Source organism: Anabrus simplex, chromosome 1 (assembly GCF_040414725.1).
Source record: "Anabrus simplex isolate iqAnaSimp1 chromosome 1, ASM4041472v1, whole genome shotgun sequence".
NCBI lineage: Eukaryota > Metazoa > Arthropoda > Insecta > Orthoptera > Tettigoniidae > Anabrus > Anabrus simplex.
Genome location: NC_090265.1, coordinates 765477869 through 765495264, shown reverse-complemented (window position 1 = coordinate 765495264; position 17396 = coordinate 765477869). Strand labels below are relative to the sequence as shown.

The window sequence follows — 17396 nt, the reverse complement described above, 5'->3', positions numbered from 1 at the left end:
AGAGATAAAAATACCATTTTTCACTTCTGTAACGTGTTAAGCTTTTTAGTTATACTGTAAAAATTCTCATTTTAAAATTTCAACCCTTTTGGGTTCCCCTTAAGTGGAGTTTCCAAAAACAAATCACCTATGTTTCTTTACATTTACAGGAGATTCAAAACACCCACTTTTTACGTCTGTAATATTTTACGTTTCCAAGATATTCTTTCAAAAATTTCACCCCAATTTGTCACTTCTGTTTTACCGCCATTAATAGGATTTTCCAAAACCTAAAAAAATACGTGTTTCTTTATTTTTAAAGGAGATCACATATACAAATTTTCAGTTCTGTAATACCTTCCGTTTCTGAGATATATGTATCCTCATTAAAGGCATTCAACCCATTTTTCACCCTTTTACACCCCTCCTATTGGGATTTACAGGAAACAAAAAAATACGTGTTCCTTTATTTTTAGAGGATATTCTAACTACCAATTTTTACATCTATAAACTTTAACAGTTTTGAGATATAGATACTGTGCCATTTCACCGTTCTATAGTTACTATATTTGGAACAAAAATGGCGCTTCGGCTATTAGCGGGTCAGAATAAAAACAATTAACAGCTGTATGAACTGAAGAGATGATAAATTCAACCGGCAATCACAGAAGGAATTTTTTTTTTAGAAGGCAGTGCGAAAGAATGACGAGAGCGGATTATTTAAATCGATTATTGAAAAAAAAGTCTTCCATTAGAGAAAGGATTCTTATTTGAGCACTACACCAAGAAAGACGGAATCGCGTAAAGAAACCCAGTAATAATTGGAGATTTTGGTCTACTGTTAGAGATAAGATCAAGTCTACGATAACCCGCCGAACACCAGCTGTAATTGACATATACGTGAGATAAAAGACCAGCTGATAAGAAACGTCAAGTTGGAGCTTCACTACGTCACGGTTGGGCTCGGAACATTTTATTTGCCCGATACTGCATAACATCAAGAGAGCTGAAGTAAACCGAACAGAGTGCAATCTTTAAAGCACGTAATATTCACAACGTTTCGGCGAGCAAGGCAGTTTGAAACAAGACGATATTTAGAGTCTTATAGGCAAATTAAGCGGAACAGAAAACAAATACACTGACCACATTAGCATTACTAAGCAGATTACCATGTATAAATCCACTAATGCCTTGTATTATTCTGTCCTTGATGCAATGAAGGCCATCATGATCTTCTAAGAAGCTGAGGCGAGGACTACTCTGGCTATGGTAACGCTTGACGAGATGAATGATCCAGGAGGATAGTAGTCAGCTGTGATGACGAGATGATTCCTTGTTACGTAAGCCGAACCAGGGAGCAAGACCTACCATCCCATGACGATCAACAGCGAGATGGAAGCCAGATCCAATAAGCAAAGATAAGTCCCCATTTAAGTCGTATCGTAAGTAGAAAACCTTATTCTTTGGGTTAATGTATAATATTTGTAGTGACATTTTGTGTGCGTAATTAATATACGTGTGTGTGTTCACAAGGAAATAGGTATTCATCCAAAGTTACCGTAAATTCCAAACATAGGCGTTAAAGTACCAGTGAAATGCCGTTCGTAAGTTTGTCAATATGATAGTGGAGAAGTGATTGATATTGTTCATAATTTGTTGTCAGTGAAATATTAGAGTAATATGAGGAACCTAATATTTATATGCATGATGGTTTTGACTAATAGCAAGCGTAAAGATCGTATTTAGGGAGTATTACAAGGAAATTTGATGGCACAATTTTAAGGTTACAGTGTACTATTTATTTGATACTATGACAGTAATGGTAATGAATATATATATATATGTGCAGGTGATAGTACATATGTTGTGTTTTGATGGAATGAGTGCTTCAATTATAAATGCTACGCGATAATGGAAGTGTTAAATAATGAATATAGTTAGCATATGAGTTGCTAGTGTATTTTGATGGTGATAGTTACTGTTATTTAAGGTGTCGGTCATAGTATTTCTTCGAGAAATGGTAGTATGTGTGGGTTGCACATGCTAAGGTGTCGGTAGTGAAATGTACTGTTTCTGATTGCTATTTTATTCCCTAATATATATATGATACGGTTTAGGATACGATCTTAATGCCATCACTAAAGAATTAATTGAATAAGTAGGATCTTCGAAGAGCCAAGAGATCACTTACATAAACATTTAGACCTTCACTGACATAATTACGACTGTTTTCATATATATTCTCACTTACGGCAAGTCAGCTTACGATTTATTTATTTTCTTTTGGAGCAATATTAGTCATCACTGGTAACTTAGACTTTCATATGTGGATTTTAGATGAGGATAGAGTCTTCCTATGTGTCAGTTTTTCCACACATGGTATTTCGTTGGAATAGTAATCGTAATGTACTTGGAAATGTTATGGTAAGTCATATACGCACTTTAGCTGGAATTTAACCATGAATTAAAGGAATCATTGAATAATTTAGCAATGTAATCCTTACGATGGAAATAATTTGAAAATGCTTACGACTTAAAGTGGACTTAGTTTTGCTTATATGGAGGCTAATTGATACAAAATATGAAACATTGAACAAATTGAAACTTCGAATAGAGTAAATACCTAAGGATCAGACAGTAATCTTTTCACACGATTTTTCTATTGTGCGTGGACATTGAGATGAACTGTTTTCAACTGAGTGATATACATTTCTGTAATTGTATGTGAATTTAATTCAGGCAATTGAATCTTGATGATTTCGAGAAGCAACTTAGTATAATATTCAGAGATTCCAGATCTTAATTAATTAATTAATTAATTAATTGAGTCATTAATTATTGGCCAATTTCTTTGCGTTTTCCTCATTTTCCAATTGAACTTTAATTTGAATTGTATATAGTAGGAAGATAGTTTATTTTACTTAGAGCTTTCGGATGCATCCAAATAATTCTTTCATTACAAACATTATAATAATTATAATTATTGCAATTGTCCAACTTTTTCAATTATGTTGAGTAATTTTACTTATTATGTAATTTAATTATTTTTCTTTTCATTTCAATCCCTTGGAAACTACTTAGTTAGAATACAATTTTTCGATAGGCTAAGATTATGAGTCAGATGAATAAGGCCTAAGTTCATTTATTTATTTATTTATCAGAGGTTTTCCCAAACCTATTTCTTCAAGACAACATCAGTATATTATTGAGAAACTGATTGAATAGGAAACCTGCTATACTGTATAAAAGATTTTCAAGGTAATCAACGTTTATTCCAATTCATCCATAAATCAATTTATGAATAACAGCTGAGTAGAGTAATACTGAATTCTTTCAATGTCTGCTTAGAATAAGTACTAGATATAAGTTTGGAATGATTAATTTTCATTGCGATCATGATGATATCATGTAGGGTGTTCTTGGCAAGCCACGATAATCTGATTTTTGCGATAAATTTTGGTATCAAAAATATACGGTAACCGACTAATAGCGTGTTGAAGACGTTCATCTACGTAGGTTGGTATTTACCGTAGGCCGTCGATGTTCTTTCTCACGCGGAACTCACAACCCAAGAATTTTCGGCAGATGAAAGTATTATCAAGAGCTAGTCTGGAAACTCGTGTAGTCAACCTGGACGCGGGATGGTGCAATACACTCATTTTAAAAAATCACCCACTTTTCACCCCCCCCCCCCATTAATTGGATTTTCCAAAAACAAAAAAATACGTGTTTCTTTATTTTTAAAGGAGATCCCAAACACCAATTTTCAGGTCTGTAATATCTTCAGGTTCTGAAACATAAGTAGACTCATTAAAATCATTCGACACCTTTTTCAACCTTTTTCACCCTTCCTATTGGGATTTTCCGAAAACGAAAGAATACGTGTTTCTTTACTTTTAAAGGAGATTCTAAATACCAATTTTCACATCTATAAGCTTTAAAAGTTTTGAGATATAGATACACTCATTTTTAAATATTACCCCTTTTTCACCCCCCTTAATTGGATTTTCCAGAAAAAAATACGTGTTTCTTTATTTTTAAAGGAGATCCCAAACACCAATTTTCAGGTCTGTAATATCTTCAGTTTCTGAAATATAAGTAGCCTCATTAAAGGCATTCAACCCCGTTTTCACCCCTTCTCACCCCTCCTATTGCGATTTTCCTAAAACAAAAAAATACATGTTTCTTTATGTTTAATGAAGATTCTAAATACCAATTTTTATATCTGAAAACTTTAAAAGTTTGGAGATATAGATTCACTCATTTTAAAAATTCACCCCCTTTTCACCCTCCCATTAATTGGATTTTCCAAAAACAAAAAAATACGTGTTTCTTTATTTTTTAAAGAGATCAAAAGTACCAATTTTCAGGTCTGTAATATCTTCAGTTTCTGAGATATAAGTACTGGTATCCTGATTAAGGGCATTCAACCCATTTTCCCCATTTTCACCCCTTTTCACCCCTCCTATTGGGATTTTCTGAAAACAAAAAAATACGTGTTTCCTTATTTTTAAAGAAGATTCTAAATACCAATTTCTACTTCTGTAAACTTTTAAAGTTTCGAGATATAGACACACTCATTTTAAAATTTCACCCCTCTTTTCACCCCCTTAGCGAAGGAATATCCAAAAATCCTCTCTTAGCGAGCACCTACATTTTAATATGAATATATCCCCAAAATTTTATTTCTTTACGTCCAGTAGTTTTGGCTCTACGATGATGAATCAGTCAGTCAGTCAGTCAGGACAAGTTATTTTATATATATAGATTTTCCACCGATCATAGTTACTTTTTAGAAACTGCCTCATGCCTGCTTTATCAGCCATATGGTACTGCCTAATAGTCCTACTTTTAAGACCTCCCTTTCTATCACACTTATTTTTAACTACGACAAAAACAGCTGCATGATCACTAATACCATCTACTACTTCAGTTTCTCTATAGAGCTCATCTGGTTTTATCAGCACCACATCCAGGATATTTTTCCCTCTGGTTGGTTCCATCACTTTCTGAATCAGCTGTCCTTCCCATATCAAATTTGCCATTTGTTGGTCATGCTTCCTGTCGTTTGCATTTCCTTCCCAACTGACATCTGGTAAATTTAGATCTCCCGCTACAATCATTTCTTTCCATGTCGTTTCCTACACAGCTGACTATCTTATCAAATAATTCTGGATCCGTGTCAGTGCTACCCTTTCCCGGTCTGTACACTCCAAATATATCAAGTTTCCTATTATCTTTAGAAATGAGCCTTACACCTAGAATTTCATGTGTCTCAACTTTAACTTTTTCGTAGCTTGCAAATTATTCTTTCACCAGAATGAATACTCCCCCTCTCACCATTCCTATCCTATCTCTACGATACACACTCCAGTTCCGTGAGAAAATTTCTGCATCCATTATATAATTTCTCAGCCATGATTTAACTCCTATTACAATATCTGGTAAATAAATATATATCTACTAAATAACTTAATTCTATTCCTTTCTTTACAATACTTCTACAGTTCAACACTAAGAATTTTATGTCATCCCTACTTGATTTCCAGTTCCCTGTTCTCTTATCACCGGTCTCTAAGCCACCCTGTTTCTCTGAACGTACCTCCCTATTACCCTTCCAAACAAATTTCCTAACTTATACGTACCACTGCGGTTTAAGTGAAGGCCATCTAAGCGCAGATCCCTATCTCCTACCCACCCATTAGGATCTAGAAATTTCACTCCCAGTTTCCCACATACCCACTCCAGATATTTTAAAGTTAAAAACTTTATCACTGATCCGTATTGAACTAATAATTACAATGCTAAAAAGAGAAAGATGTTCCACCTATTCAATACAATAATATTGTTGCACAAATTAATGTAGCAACATATTTAATATGTTATGGGACCGGTTTCAACATGTCCATGTCATCATCAGCCGACACAAAAATGGCAAGAAGTCAATACAATTGTAACACTTATGTAGATCTACAGCAAGAGTGCTCAAGAACCTCTACACGAACAACTATTTTTTATTCAAGAAAAGTGTCATAAGTGTTACAATTGCGTTGACTTCTTGCCATTTTTGTGTCGGCTAATGATGACATGGACATATGTCGAAACCGGTCCCATAACATATTAGCATTTTAGCATTGTACCCACTCCATAATCTCATTTAAATCCCCTACCACCCTCCAGGCAGTATCCCTCCTACACAGTATTTCAGTAATAACAATCTCCGCTTTCTTAAACTTCACCCGTGCTGCATTTACCAGATCCCACACATCTCCAACTATGTTGGTACTTATATCAGCTTGACTTACATTGTTGGTACCAACGTGAAACACTACCACCTTCTCCTTCCCCTCCTCCCTCTCTTCTACTTTCCTCAACATCAGCCTCAACCTAATTCCTGGATAACATTCTACCCTGGTTCCCTTTCCTCCACACACTTTCCCCACGTGTCTAATGGAATCCCCCATGACCAGAGCCTCAACCCTACCCACCTCATTTGATCCCCTCCCCTCCTGGTCAGCCCTATCTTTCCTGATAGCTGCAGAAGCTACTTCCTCCTCCCTTTTCTCCTTCCCATGACACTGTTCCACCTGTCTTTTCCTATCCTCTACTCTACATTTCCCTTTCCTAACTTTTCCCTTCTTCCTACTTCCACACATCCCAGCAACAGCAACACACTAAATATACCATTCATTCTATACACACAACAGAGAGAGAGCCGAATGCGCGCACTGGAGAACAGCAGAGCAAGGAGTAGAGCCTACTTCACGGCCCACTTGATGTGTAATTCTAGCTAAGAGAGCAGCATAAATGTAGCTGGCCTTGATTTCACAACCCTCGCGGGGAAAAAAAAAAAGGAAGTGACGACCAAATAACTGCCAAATATGTTTAGTTGCCAACTTACAAACATTGAAACGAGGAGAGTTAACCAGTAATGCTCTAAGAGATTGAACATTATTTACTTCTTTCCTTCTTTTTTTGTAGAAATTAATTTTTGTGACAATATTGCTTTTCCATAATTTCCCCTTCAACCGTAATAGCGAAATCACAAAGTGAAATCCGCAATAAATACGTACAAACAGTAATAGTTGGCACCTCTATGTATGTTAAAAAAATTACGATCAATAAATTATGAGCCAAAGCACAAAGATCTTTCTCATCCACAATACACGAAGGCTTCGTCTCAAAGGAAATGAAAGTGCTATCTGTCTCATTGGTAAATCAGACCTCATCCTACCTTTCTTCCTACTTGTACATAGGTCTACACTATTTGCTGACTCATTCGGTTGACCATAACATCAGAGCGTGTCATTGCTCGCAGTCTGCTGTGTTCTCAACACATACACTTTTGTTTCTCAAACCTAGGGTCAACTATTATTCAGTAGCCCCCATCAAGATGAACTGTACTTACTGTACCGGTTGGTACACCTCTACGCCGCACATTTGAATTTTCCACCTTAAAGTACTCCTCTACAGGAGAAACTCTGAACTTTAACAACTGTATCAACTCATAAGTTTGCTCAGAAGATGTCACTACCGTAAATTTTGTGATTACGAAGTTGTCAGTACTGTGTGGAGCTCAACTTGTTTTGTCTTCTATTGATCAAGGAGTGTGGACATTCTCCGATAGATGTCTCTACAAAAAACTATGACCATGCACCCTGGTGCAAAGTGGAAGAACTTTATTTGAAGAAATTCTGTATTCATAAGTTTGTTCTTTACTAAATTTCGTTCTTTCATTTGTGGATTGGCAATATAAATCTTTTCTTTCCGCCAGTTTTGAACTTAGCCAATCCGGAATTTCTGTAATTAATTTTTGACCAATCGTGTCTTTCTTCTTCGGTTTGGATGTGTAACTGTAAGCTACCCAATAAACACCTGTGGGTGTGTCTTAATTATTCATGAAAGGTCTCGAATCTTCCCCGAGAGTATAAAAACTGCTGATTTTCCTGTCTCCGCACCACTCGAACCATGTCTAGCCTAGTGTATGAAGTGTAGCAGGGGGTGGGTAGCGCTTCTTCCTTCGGGCAGCAGCTCTTCACAAAGGTAATAGCAGTTTAACATCATTATTTTCTTGTTAGCTCAGCAGTTTAACCCTTGGGGAAGGTCCGAAACCTTTTTGTTATGTAACCTATCTCTTAAAAATGTAAAATTTTGTAAATCTTCATAGAACTTTAACTGAAAATCGAGGATAGAGAGTGCTTTACCCTCTCGAGCTCCCCTTCATTTTGAATTCGAGGTGACTACGTTTTCGTAACCGTTCTTCTACTCTTCCATAATGTATTAAATTTATTCTGTATACGAGTCACTTCCATAGTTTGGGAATAGCCCATGTTTCATCGACCTAGTGCCTTTTAGGTTTTAAGAAGTTTCGTGTAGGAGTGCAAATTTACGCCTCCATTCAGTTTTGCATTTTGGGCCAATTACTTATCCTATTCTTTTTCAACGAAGGCCCAATAGGTTGGGTGCAAGATACCCCTGTTTCATTGTAAGTTGTGCCTTGATGGCAATATGTGTAAAAGTCTGGTATTACCTTTATAAGCTTGAAAAATTGAGAGCAGGTTAGCTCTTTTATTTGTGATAAAAGTGCCTCAGAAAGGCTTAATATTTGAAGGTGGGAGCTAGTGCTCCATGTTATCAGGGGTTTTCTGACCTTTGGTAAATATGTGTTTGGGAGCTGAGAGCTCAGAGAATGTAAAGTGAGGGCTTGAAGCCTAAGTTCTGTTATACCACCAAATCTTGTCGTTCTTAGACTTAAATTTTGTTACTGGTACCTTATTACTTGTTGTTATTGGTTAAAGTTGGAAATTCTATATCAAAACTGTTAAGTTTGGCTGTTTTGAAAATATAACCTTCAATGAAATTTTAATTCATTTCTCGGCTTTGTAGTTAGACCCATTCCAGCCCGCACCTTCTTTCCCCTCTGCATTCCATGGGTAACCATGTAACAGTTACTATGCATAAACAGAATTTATATACTCTGAAAACCGAGGCTCTTAAGATATCAGTGAAAACGTAGAAAGTCAGCCGAGTTTTCAAAAGTGCATGATAGCATACAACGAGAATTGCTGTGAAATATCTTATGCTTATATGGAATCCTGATTGCTTCATTAAGTCTTCAGAAACCTGTACCTAGATTTGATTGATGCTTGTTTAAAGGGGCCTGACATTTAGGTCATTGGCCTCTAATGGTACAAAATGAGACAAAATGAAATGACAAATTAAAAACCCAAAATTCTCCACTGACCACAATTCAGAACGTGAGGATGAAGAATGAATGGATGGATATGAATTTAAAACGATCATGGAACCGATCCACAGTGCCTCACATGCACAGAAGTTGGCGTAAAACAATAGTATTACTGACCAAGGGACTGCTTCTATAGCACGATACTGAATCGATGATGCTTGTAGTCGAAAGGAGTCCAAAATCCAAGTCATCGGCCCCTCATAATGGTAGTTATGGCTAGAAAAGTAGAAGCATGGTACTTGTCATGTTGCGATACTAATCAAGAGTAGCACAGGCTTGCGGTATTCCACACATTATGGTACTACTCACAGGTAATGAAATTCGCACATGTATTACAGACCTACTGTGTTTTGACATTGCGGCACCATTCACAGGCAACGCAAACCTATGGTGTTCATCACCTAAGTGTACTAACCACAGGGACTTTTACTATCCCGTGGTGTTCCTCATTGTGGGTACTAAACATAGGCAAGCCAGAACCATGGGTTCCTTCATCCCACGGCATCGCTCATTTAGTGCTACTAATCACAGGTACTGTAAAAGCCGTCGCGCCCTCGTTTGCTACTAATCACAAGCCTATTTGGTACCTAACGTAGTGGTACTATGCGTGAGGAAAAGCGACCCATGGTGTTCCCCGTGTGGTGGTACTAATCACAAGGAGTTTCATAGTTTTAATATAATCATCCCTTGGTCGCCCCTTTTAGTCACCTCTTACGACAGGCAGGGGGTACCGTGGATGTGTTCTTCGTCTATGCCCCCACCAACAAGGGATGTACCTAGATTTGAGTTGCTGTATGAAAGTGAAAATGGGTAACACTTCTGTAACATACAGACAGGTGGAAATTCTAAATTCCCATGGAGGGAATTAGATATTTTTCCACCAATAGAGCATATAAAAAATCAGATCAAAAATTAGCATTAATTCCATTGTGGAGTTTTATCTCCTGTATGCAGTTATCAGACTGTGCTGCATAAATAGGCTTCTGATAAATTTCACCTGCATACACCCCAGCATCAGTGGGTAGGGTCTGACACATCCCACTCTGACGAGTCTAGTGTCAGACCTAAGATGAAATGCTGGTTAATAGAGCAAACGCCTGAAAAGCCATACATCTAATTTTTGATCTGATACAGACAGGTGTCAGACAAGGCTAAATTTCATAATGAGAAAAACACAGTTCCAACATGGGCATTCTCTAGAGTGAATACATTGCAGTTTTCTTTGTCAAGGCGACTGAAATACCCCTACTCGATCCGAGGTAATCAGTCTCCCAGGCAGCAATTTACACTACTACAGTGGCCCTGACCTTGGCCTTCGAAGGTTGTTGAACTGCTTAGTAGCTTTGAGAATATTCTCCCCATAAAGGAGGATATTCTCAAAGCTACTAGGCAGTTCGACAACCTTCCTTTACGGGGAGGATATTCTCAAAGCTACTAAGCAGTTTGACAACCTTCGAAGGCCAAGGTCAGGGCCACACTAGTAGTGTAAATTGCTGCCTGGAAGACTGGTTACCTCGGATCGAGTAGGGGTATTTCAGTCGCCTTGACAAAGAATACTGCAATGTATTCAAAACGTCGGCAAACTGTACGTGATGTACAGACAACTATAACACGGTTCAACGCGGAAATTAAACTAAATATCTCTTTGCCCTATTCCATAAGAAACTGCACTGATTAATGAGATGACGAAAGTGTATCCCAACTGCAAGGAATATGTATTTATGTTAAATTTGCCACAAATCTTCCAAGTCTTTGGAGTACAAAAAACTTCCTTTTGCCTGAATGGAAAATGTACCACCATTCTGTGGATTGTCCTGTGCAGTTCATAGTAACTCTTTCAATTTATGATGTAGCACAGTGCAGCAGCAAGAGTTTCAACTATAATAAAGTAAGGAAAAGATTTCAAGAAAGCTGAATATATTTTATATAAAACACTTAGGGGAAAAAGCATGCACAGAAAATAGAAACAACAGCCAAGCAAAAGAGAAACAAGCATACTTCAATGACCAAAGCGTTACAAAAAATGCAGAAAATATTTGATATGAAAACAGACTTACCTACGAAATTTCCCATTAACAAATACTGTACTTATTACCCTCGACGAAATAGAGACTAACATAAAAAGATGGTCCTAAATTTAGCAGATCCCCACAGTCCATAAGTCATAACTCTTTTCCCAACAATCAGTCAGAATTCAGCAATTATGTCCTACAACTGTCTCATTTTTCAACCAGACTCATATGTATTTTTAACTGAGTAGCAATGATTACCGCTCGTATGGCCAATTACTTCCAGATGCACTATCTGTTCTCTTGGGTAGTAGAAAATAAAAAATACAAAGATAACAGACAAGTTGAATTCTGTTATTTTCACTTTACTATTTGTGTTATATCGCTGCCACTCTGAGAGGTCTTATGGTGATATGGGATAAACCAGCGCTTAGAGTAAGGAGGTAGACTGTAGCCATGCATCGTATGAAAAAGTGAAACAATGGAAAACTATCTTCAGGGCTGCCGACACTATTTCCAAATGCAAGCCTTGAACCATGCAGCTAATTATAAGCTATAAATTTCATTTTGTTCCGTATTGAAGTGCAACTGAAAGAATAAATTGACAAGAGGGTCCACCTTTTCAATACAATCATCATCATCATCATCATCAATGTCCCACTCCAGTCGTCCAGGTTTGGTTAACAAGCCGCCTCCACTCCTTTCTGTACTTCCACTTTTCCATTACTTCCTTCACATCCAATCCAGCTTCTCTAATGTCCTTCCAAATCTGAATCCACCTTCTCGGTCTTCCAACTGGTCTCTTTCCCTTAACTTCTCTTTCCAATTCCCTTCTTGCTACCTGTTCCTTTCCCATTCTTTTCATGTGTTGAAACAATCCCATGTCTTTCTTTCTGTATATTCTGTACCAACGAGTCTATATTTAGCTCTTCTCTGATCTTCAATACAATATATCAAGTACATGATATTACACAAGTCTTGGGACTACGTTTCAGCCACTTAGTGGCCACCTTCAGCCAATTAAAAATTAAATTGTGATAAAAACATATATATAAAACTAAAACATATGTATACCAGACAGGGACAATGTTGTAGGAATAATTATAACATTAAAATATGTATAATAACAAAAATTAAGGTTATGATCTTATTGTCACAATGTGATGTCTAAGTTGACTTAGGACTTCAGGCAAAGAAGTAAATCTCTAATGGCTGACGTAGAACAAGCACTGACTTGTCTTGTCAATTTATTCTTACCATGCAGCTAACTCACTCAGTGATGGGCTTAGACTGCCTCACGTACTAAGCAGGTGTGTCTGATAACCAGTGTTGATGTGTTTTTTATAATGGGGCTAGGAAGTGGTTCCCTCCTGAGCTGAATTGGAAAATTACAGAAAACATCTAGAAGCAAGATTTTAACCCATTTCTCTGCTCCTAGTTCCATTCCGTCAAATCAAAGCCGAGTAGAAAGCCAACTCCTAGACAATGCACGGACATTTACTTGTTCACGAACTGTAAGTAGTTTACAAAGGAAAAATTAAAGTGTATCCTCCTAATTGAATACATCATATAATTCCATCATTAGATTGAGTAATCAAATTCAAACAGGTTTTAAATCGTTTGAGCTATCTTCAGTGAAAAAGGAGGGGGGGGGGGGTTAAAGTACAGTAATTTACATAATACAAGCTAATAATGTGCCAAAAATGTAACGAAGGAACAAATGAAAAAACAAAAGGGACATATGACAAATAAAAACAGCACAATATACAATATTTACATCATTATATGGAGCGACAAACAACTCACAGATACAATTCAGCAAAAAAAAAAGGGGTTCATACAAAACATAATTGAATCTAAAAATTGTGTTAACCTAAGAAGAAAAGAAATAAAAACAAATTATACAAATGAATTGTTAGCATTCATCCATCACACTTTATGTAAACCTGAAAAGCAGTCGATGGTAGAGTTCTAGTCGGAAAGTAATCACAGCACATTAGAAGCCAATGAAATCTGTGTCTAATACTGTAGCAGTATTCAAATATTTTTCAGTTGCCAAGCACATGACATTAAGATAATCCGCAACTACAATTTTGTCTGATTCTACTTGTCTGAGCTACTGTTTCCACAAATGAAAACAATGAATCAAAGTACAGATCCAGTTTGTCTGGTGAACCTGTGTAGGTACAGATGAAAATAATTTTAACCAAAATAAATCCAGATTTTAGTGAAATAATCACGAATGTGTAAGATTTTTAAAAATCTTGTAATTTATTATTTGTTTATTGTAGTAACCGTCATATCGAGCAAGATGGCTATACGATTGAGTTTGTAATTGAAAGATAACACTGCCGGCAGTCCTGAAGATGGTTTTCTGTGGTTTCCCAATCTCACACGAGGGCAAATGTTGGGGCTGTACCTGAATAAGGCTTCCTCCTCAGTCCTTTAATATTCCTCGTAAAAAAAAAAAAGAGTAACAAAATAGCATTCATGATCTGAACATCAATAATGAATTGAAAAATACCAAGGAAAATTTAAACAATGTTCAAAGATAAAAATGAAGCAAAGTTAGGAAGCACTGTATACTTACGGCATCATGTGGATGTCTGTAGTCCGACGACGTTTCTCCTGCAGTGCTCTTGTCATCAACACCTCTGTCCCAGTCCACCTCCTTCTTCAGGGACTGCACATATAAGAAATACCAACTTATGCTACTGAACAAAATAACATCTGTAATGTAACGGTGAACAAAAGACGCTTTATCACCACAACATTGAGCAGTTTATGAGCCATCAACACCATCACAAAGACATGTTCTGGTAACTTTAAAAATACTGGACATTAACAAATGTACAATCTGTAAGTATATAACACTTGTATAGACTGACTGGCCAAAAGTCATGGGAAGGGGTGATCCATTAGAAAATGTGCTGTGGTGTATGACCCCTGAGCGTTGCGGCTAGCTCTGGCATAGCTGAGCAGTTGTCACAGATACCAGTGTCTTGAAGATGCAACGTGTTGAGAGTTAACCAACTTTGAACATGGCATGATCATTGGCGCATGGGTCACAGCATTGCGGAGATTTCATATGAATTCAGGTTTCCGAGGTCAACAGTGTTGAGGGTGGATCTTCAATTATCGCAGAGAGATTGTTACCACCCGTGTAAACCACTGCACGGGAAGATCACAGGTGTTTAACGAACGGACAACACGTCGCCTCTGCAGAACCATACTGGGCACTCGACGGGCTACTGTGAGTCAGATTATTGCCCAGTTGAATGTTGGGAGTTAGGAACCCTTTTTTATCAGCACTGTAAGGAGGCAACTGCACAGCATAGGCTTCACCACATACATAGACAAGAAAGATGTTCCACCTATCAATACTTGATTTATTATGAACAGATTCATATCAGTACTGGTTTCAGCTATTTATAGCCATCATCAGCTGATATAATATTGCAACCATTAGACATTGGTGTATGTCACAAAGATATTATTGATTAAAACATCCGGATGTCTAATGGGGTTAAAGATAAAATTTATTGTCATAATGTTTTGTCTGTATGGGGTTGAAATAGACAAGAGGGAGGTTGCTACCAACAACTCATTTTAATCGAATTTAAAATTCAAGACTTCACAGTCTGCTTTACAACTCATAAAAAAAAATATCAACAACTGAACCACAACCGTACTTGACAATCACATGACATGGATTTTTGCCACAAACACACATGACATATACTAGTCAAATAGAACATTTTCAAGGATCATTTTATGCAACCAAATCAACGTAGACACAGAGGTGCAAGAACCACAAGGAATCCTGAAGAAGGAACTCCACAGAGCATGAACTTTCAAATTTTAACAAGTGTTTTAACATACATGTATCTTATATTTTAGTGTGTTTAAACTTATCAAGTGTTTTATACTATGTTTCGTGTACTTAATGTGTTTAAAGTGTTCAATGTGCTTAATGTATATGCAACAAGTTTTTAGTTTACTATAGCCTTTCACTGCCACATTGGTCATAGATACTCTTCAACCCCATATAGACAAAACATTATAAAAATACATTTTATCTTTAACCCAATTAGACATCCGGATGCTCTAATCCAGGGCCATCCAGTCATTGCACTCCGAGAGCGTGCCCGCGCTCGGCGAGCACTGGGCAGTCAGACTAACGCTCCTTCCCCTGCCACCACTACACTGTGGCAGCGAGGAGACCTGAGACAGACGAACGAAGTTCGGACCGCGCTGACTAGATACGTACGTACAGACGTGCGGCCGACGGCTTTTGTGGGTTTGTTGATATACTGATAGGGCTGTTTTGCCATCACAAATATACCGCATGTATAAATCGAAAGGTACTCCAATTATGGAATATGCAGGAAACAAAATCAAGTGTTAAGTAAAGAATAATGTGATTTATTCAAATTTGAACATATCTGAGAGGAAAATTCAACAAAATTTTACAAATATGAACAGACAGTACAGACCTTGAGTGACTTTTGCTCAGTCGTTTTTACGAGCCTTTAGTTTTGGAGCAGATAATCTTCTCCAAATTGGGTACAATCTTTCTGCACACAGCTATTCTTAAACAATTGCGAAAGTTTCTATCGCTCACCGTTGCACGATGTTACTTTTGGTAAGCTTAAGAACTGAAAAGAAACGCTCACAAATGTACGTTGAGCTGAGCATTGACGGAACTTTATACACATGTTGATGCAAAATGGGGTATTCTTCTTGCGGAAAGCCGCTGTTTAAAATTCTTCTAAACTTCGTGACATTAGAAATTGGCCTTTAAGAAGAATATTGCACTGCAGTTCAATCAACTCTTAATTGTGGAGCACCGTCTGCTCTAAGAGAAAAGGGTCAAACAAATACATCTAACACTGCTTTGAGTTCTGATAATTCTGAAAAATCTCTTTTCAAAATCTTCTTGTAATTGGCGAATTACCTGCAAGTGCTCATCAAAGTCGACACCTTCTTTCACCGTTTCAAGCTATAGAAAATGTCCTGTGTTCCTTGCACGCATCAGGTTTTCCCACAAAATCACTTTTCTTTTGAACGCTTGAATTCTTTCCACCAAATCGAAGATATTGTGCTTTTCGCCCTGAAGCGAAGTGTTCAAAGTATTCAGACGGCCAGTAAGGTCACTTAAAAATGCCAAGTCTGCCACCCACTTAGGATCACGCAAAAGAACCTCAGGCCGCCCTTTCATGTCACAAAAGGTATCTATTGTGTTCCGCAAACAAAAAGCACGATGAAGCACCTTCGCCTTGCTCAGCCATCTTACTGCATGGTACGGGATATCCGGATACTCCGCTTCGATGTCATCCAAGAACTCTTTGAATTGACGGTGCGCGAGTCCATAGGTGCGAAGAAAATTTACCATTCACACAACTGTTCCCATTACGTCTTTAAGCTTGGCGACTTTTGCACAGATTGCCCCCTGCTGTATCAACAATGGATCGCCACCATTAGGGTACTACGGTTCTCGGCCATTTTTACTTTTACACAGCTGAGGAACCCCCGAGCGTAGACCACGTAAAGCAGGAGCTACCATTTTAATCCCATTGACTCAAAAATACCCTCGACAGCTTGGAAAATTTCGAAACCGGTAGTGGTGTCAGAGCTACCTAGTCTAGGAAATCCATGGTGACCTGAAGATCGTCATCCACCCCTCAAATGAAAATAACGAACTGAGCTGTGTCTGCATTGTCGGTTGATTAGTCGAGGGTGATGGAAAATGATATAAAATTTGCTGCCTTGTCCATTAGTTGCTGTTCCATGTCAACAGCCATATTGTCTATTCTACGAGCCACAGTTTGACGAGAAAGAGATTTTGTCAAATTTCTCAACTAGCTCCACAGGACAAATACATGCCGCTGCATTCATTAGGCACTCCTTGATTAAATTCCCTTCCGTGAAGGGTTCCTCAGCTTTGGAAATTCGCAGCGAACATTTATAGCTTGTTGCAAACTGTCCACTTCATGGCCGTATTGATGAGTATAATCAACAAATTAATCTAAAAAGCCACCTGGTGGCTTTTTAGATTAATTTGTTGATTTATAGCTTGCTCGTAAAATGGGTCCACCAACCTCACTCTCCTCAATCTCCTGTCAAAAGAAAAAATACGGCAACTCACAACTTGAGCGTTC

General features: G+C 37.6%; 1 protein-coding gene across 2 annotated transcripts in view; it reads right to left on the bottom strand.

Moving 5' to 3' along the window:
- Positions 1–17396, bottom strand: part of LOC136857502 (protein bric-a-brac 2) — a 148390-nt gene that overhangs the window by 95969 nt on the left and 35025 nt on the right. For both annotated transcript variants that reach the window (XM_067136205.2, XM_068225209.1), the window contains exon 3: positions 13826–13918. In XM_067136205.2, coding sequence (XP_066992306.1) covers positions 13826–13918 — 93 coding nt within the window. The remainder of the gene's footprint in view (positions 1–13825; positions 13919–17396) is intronic.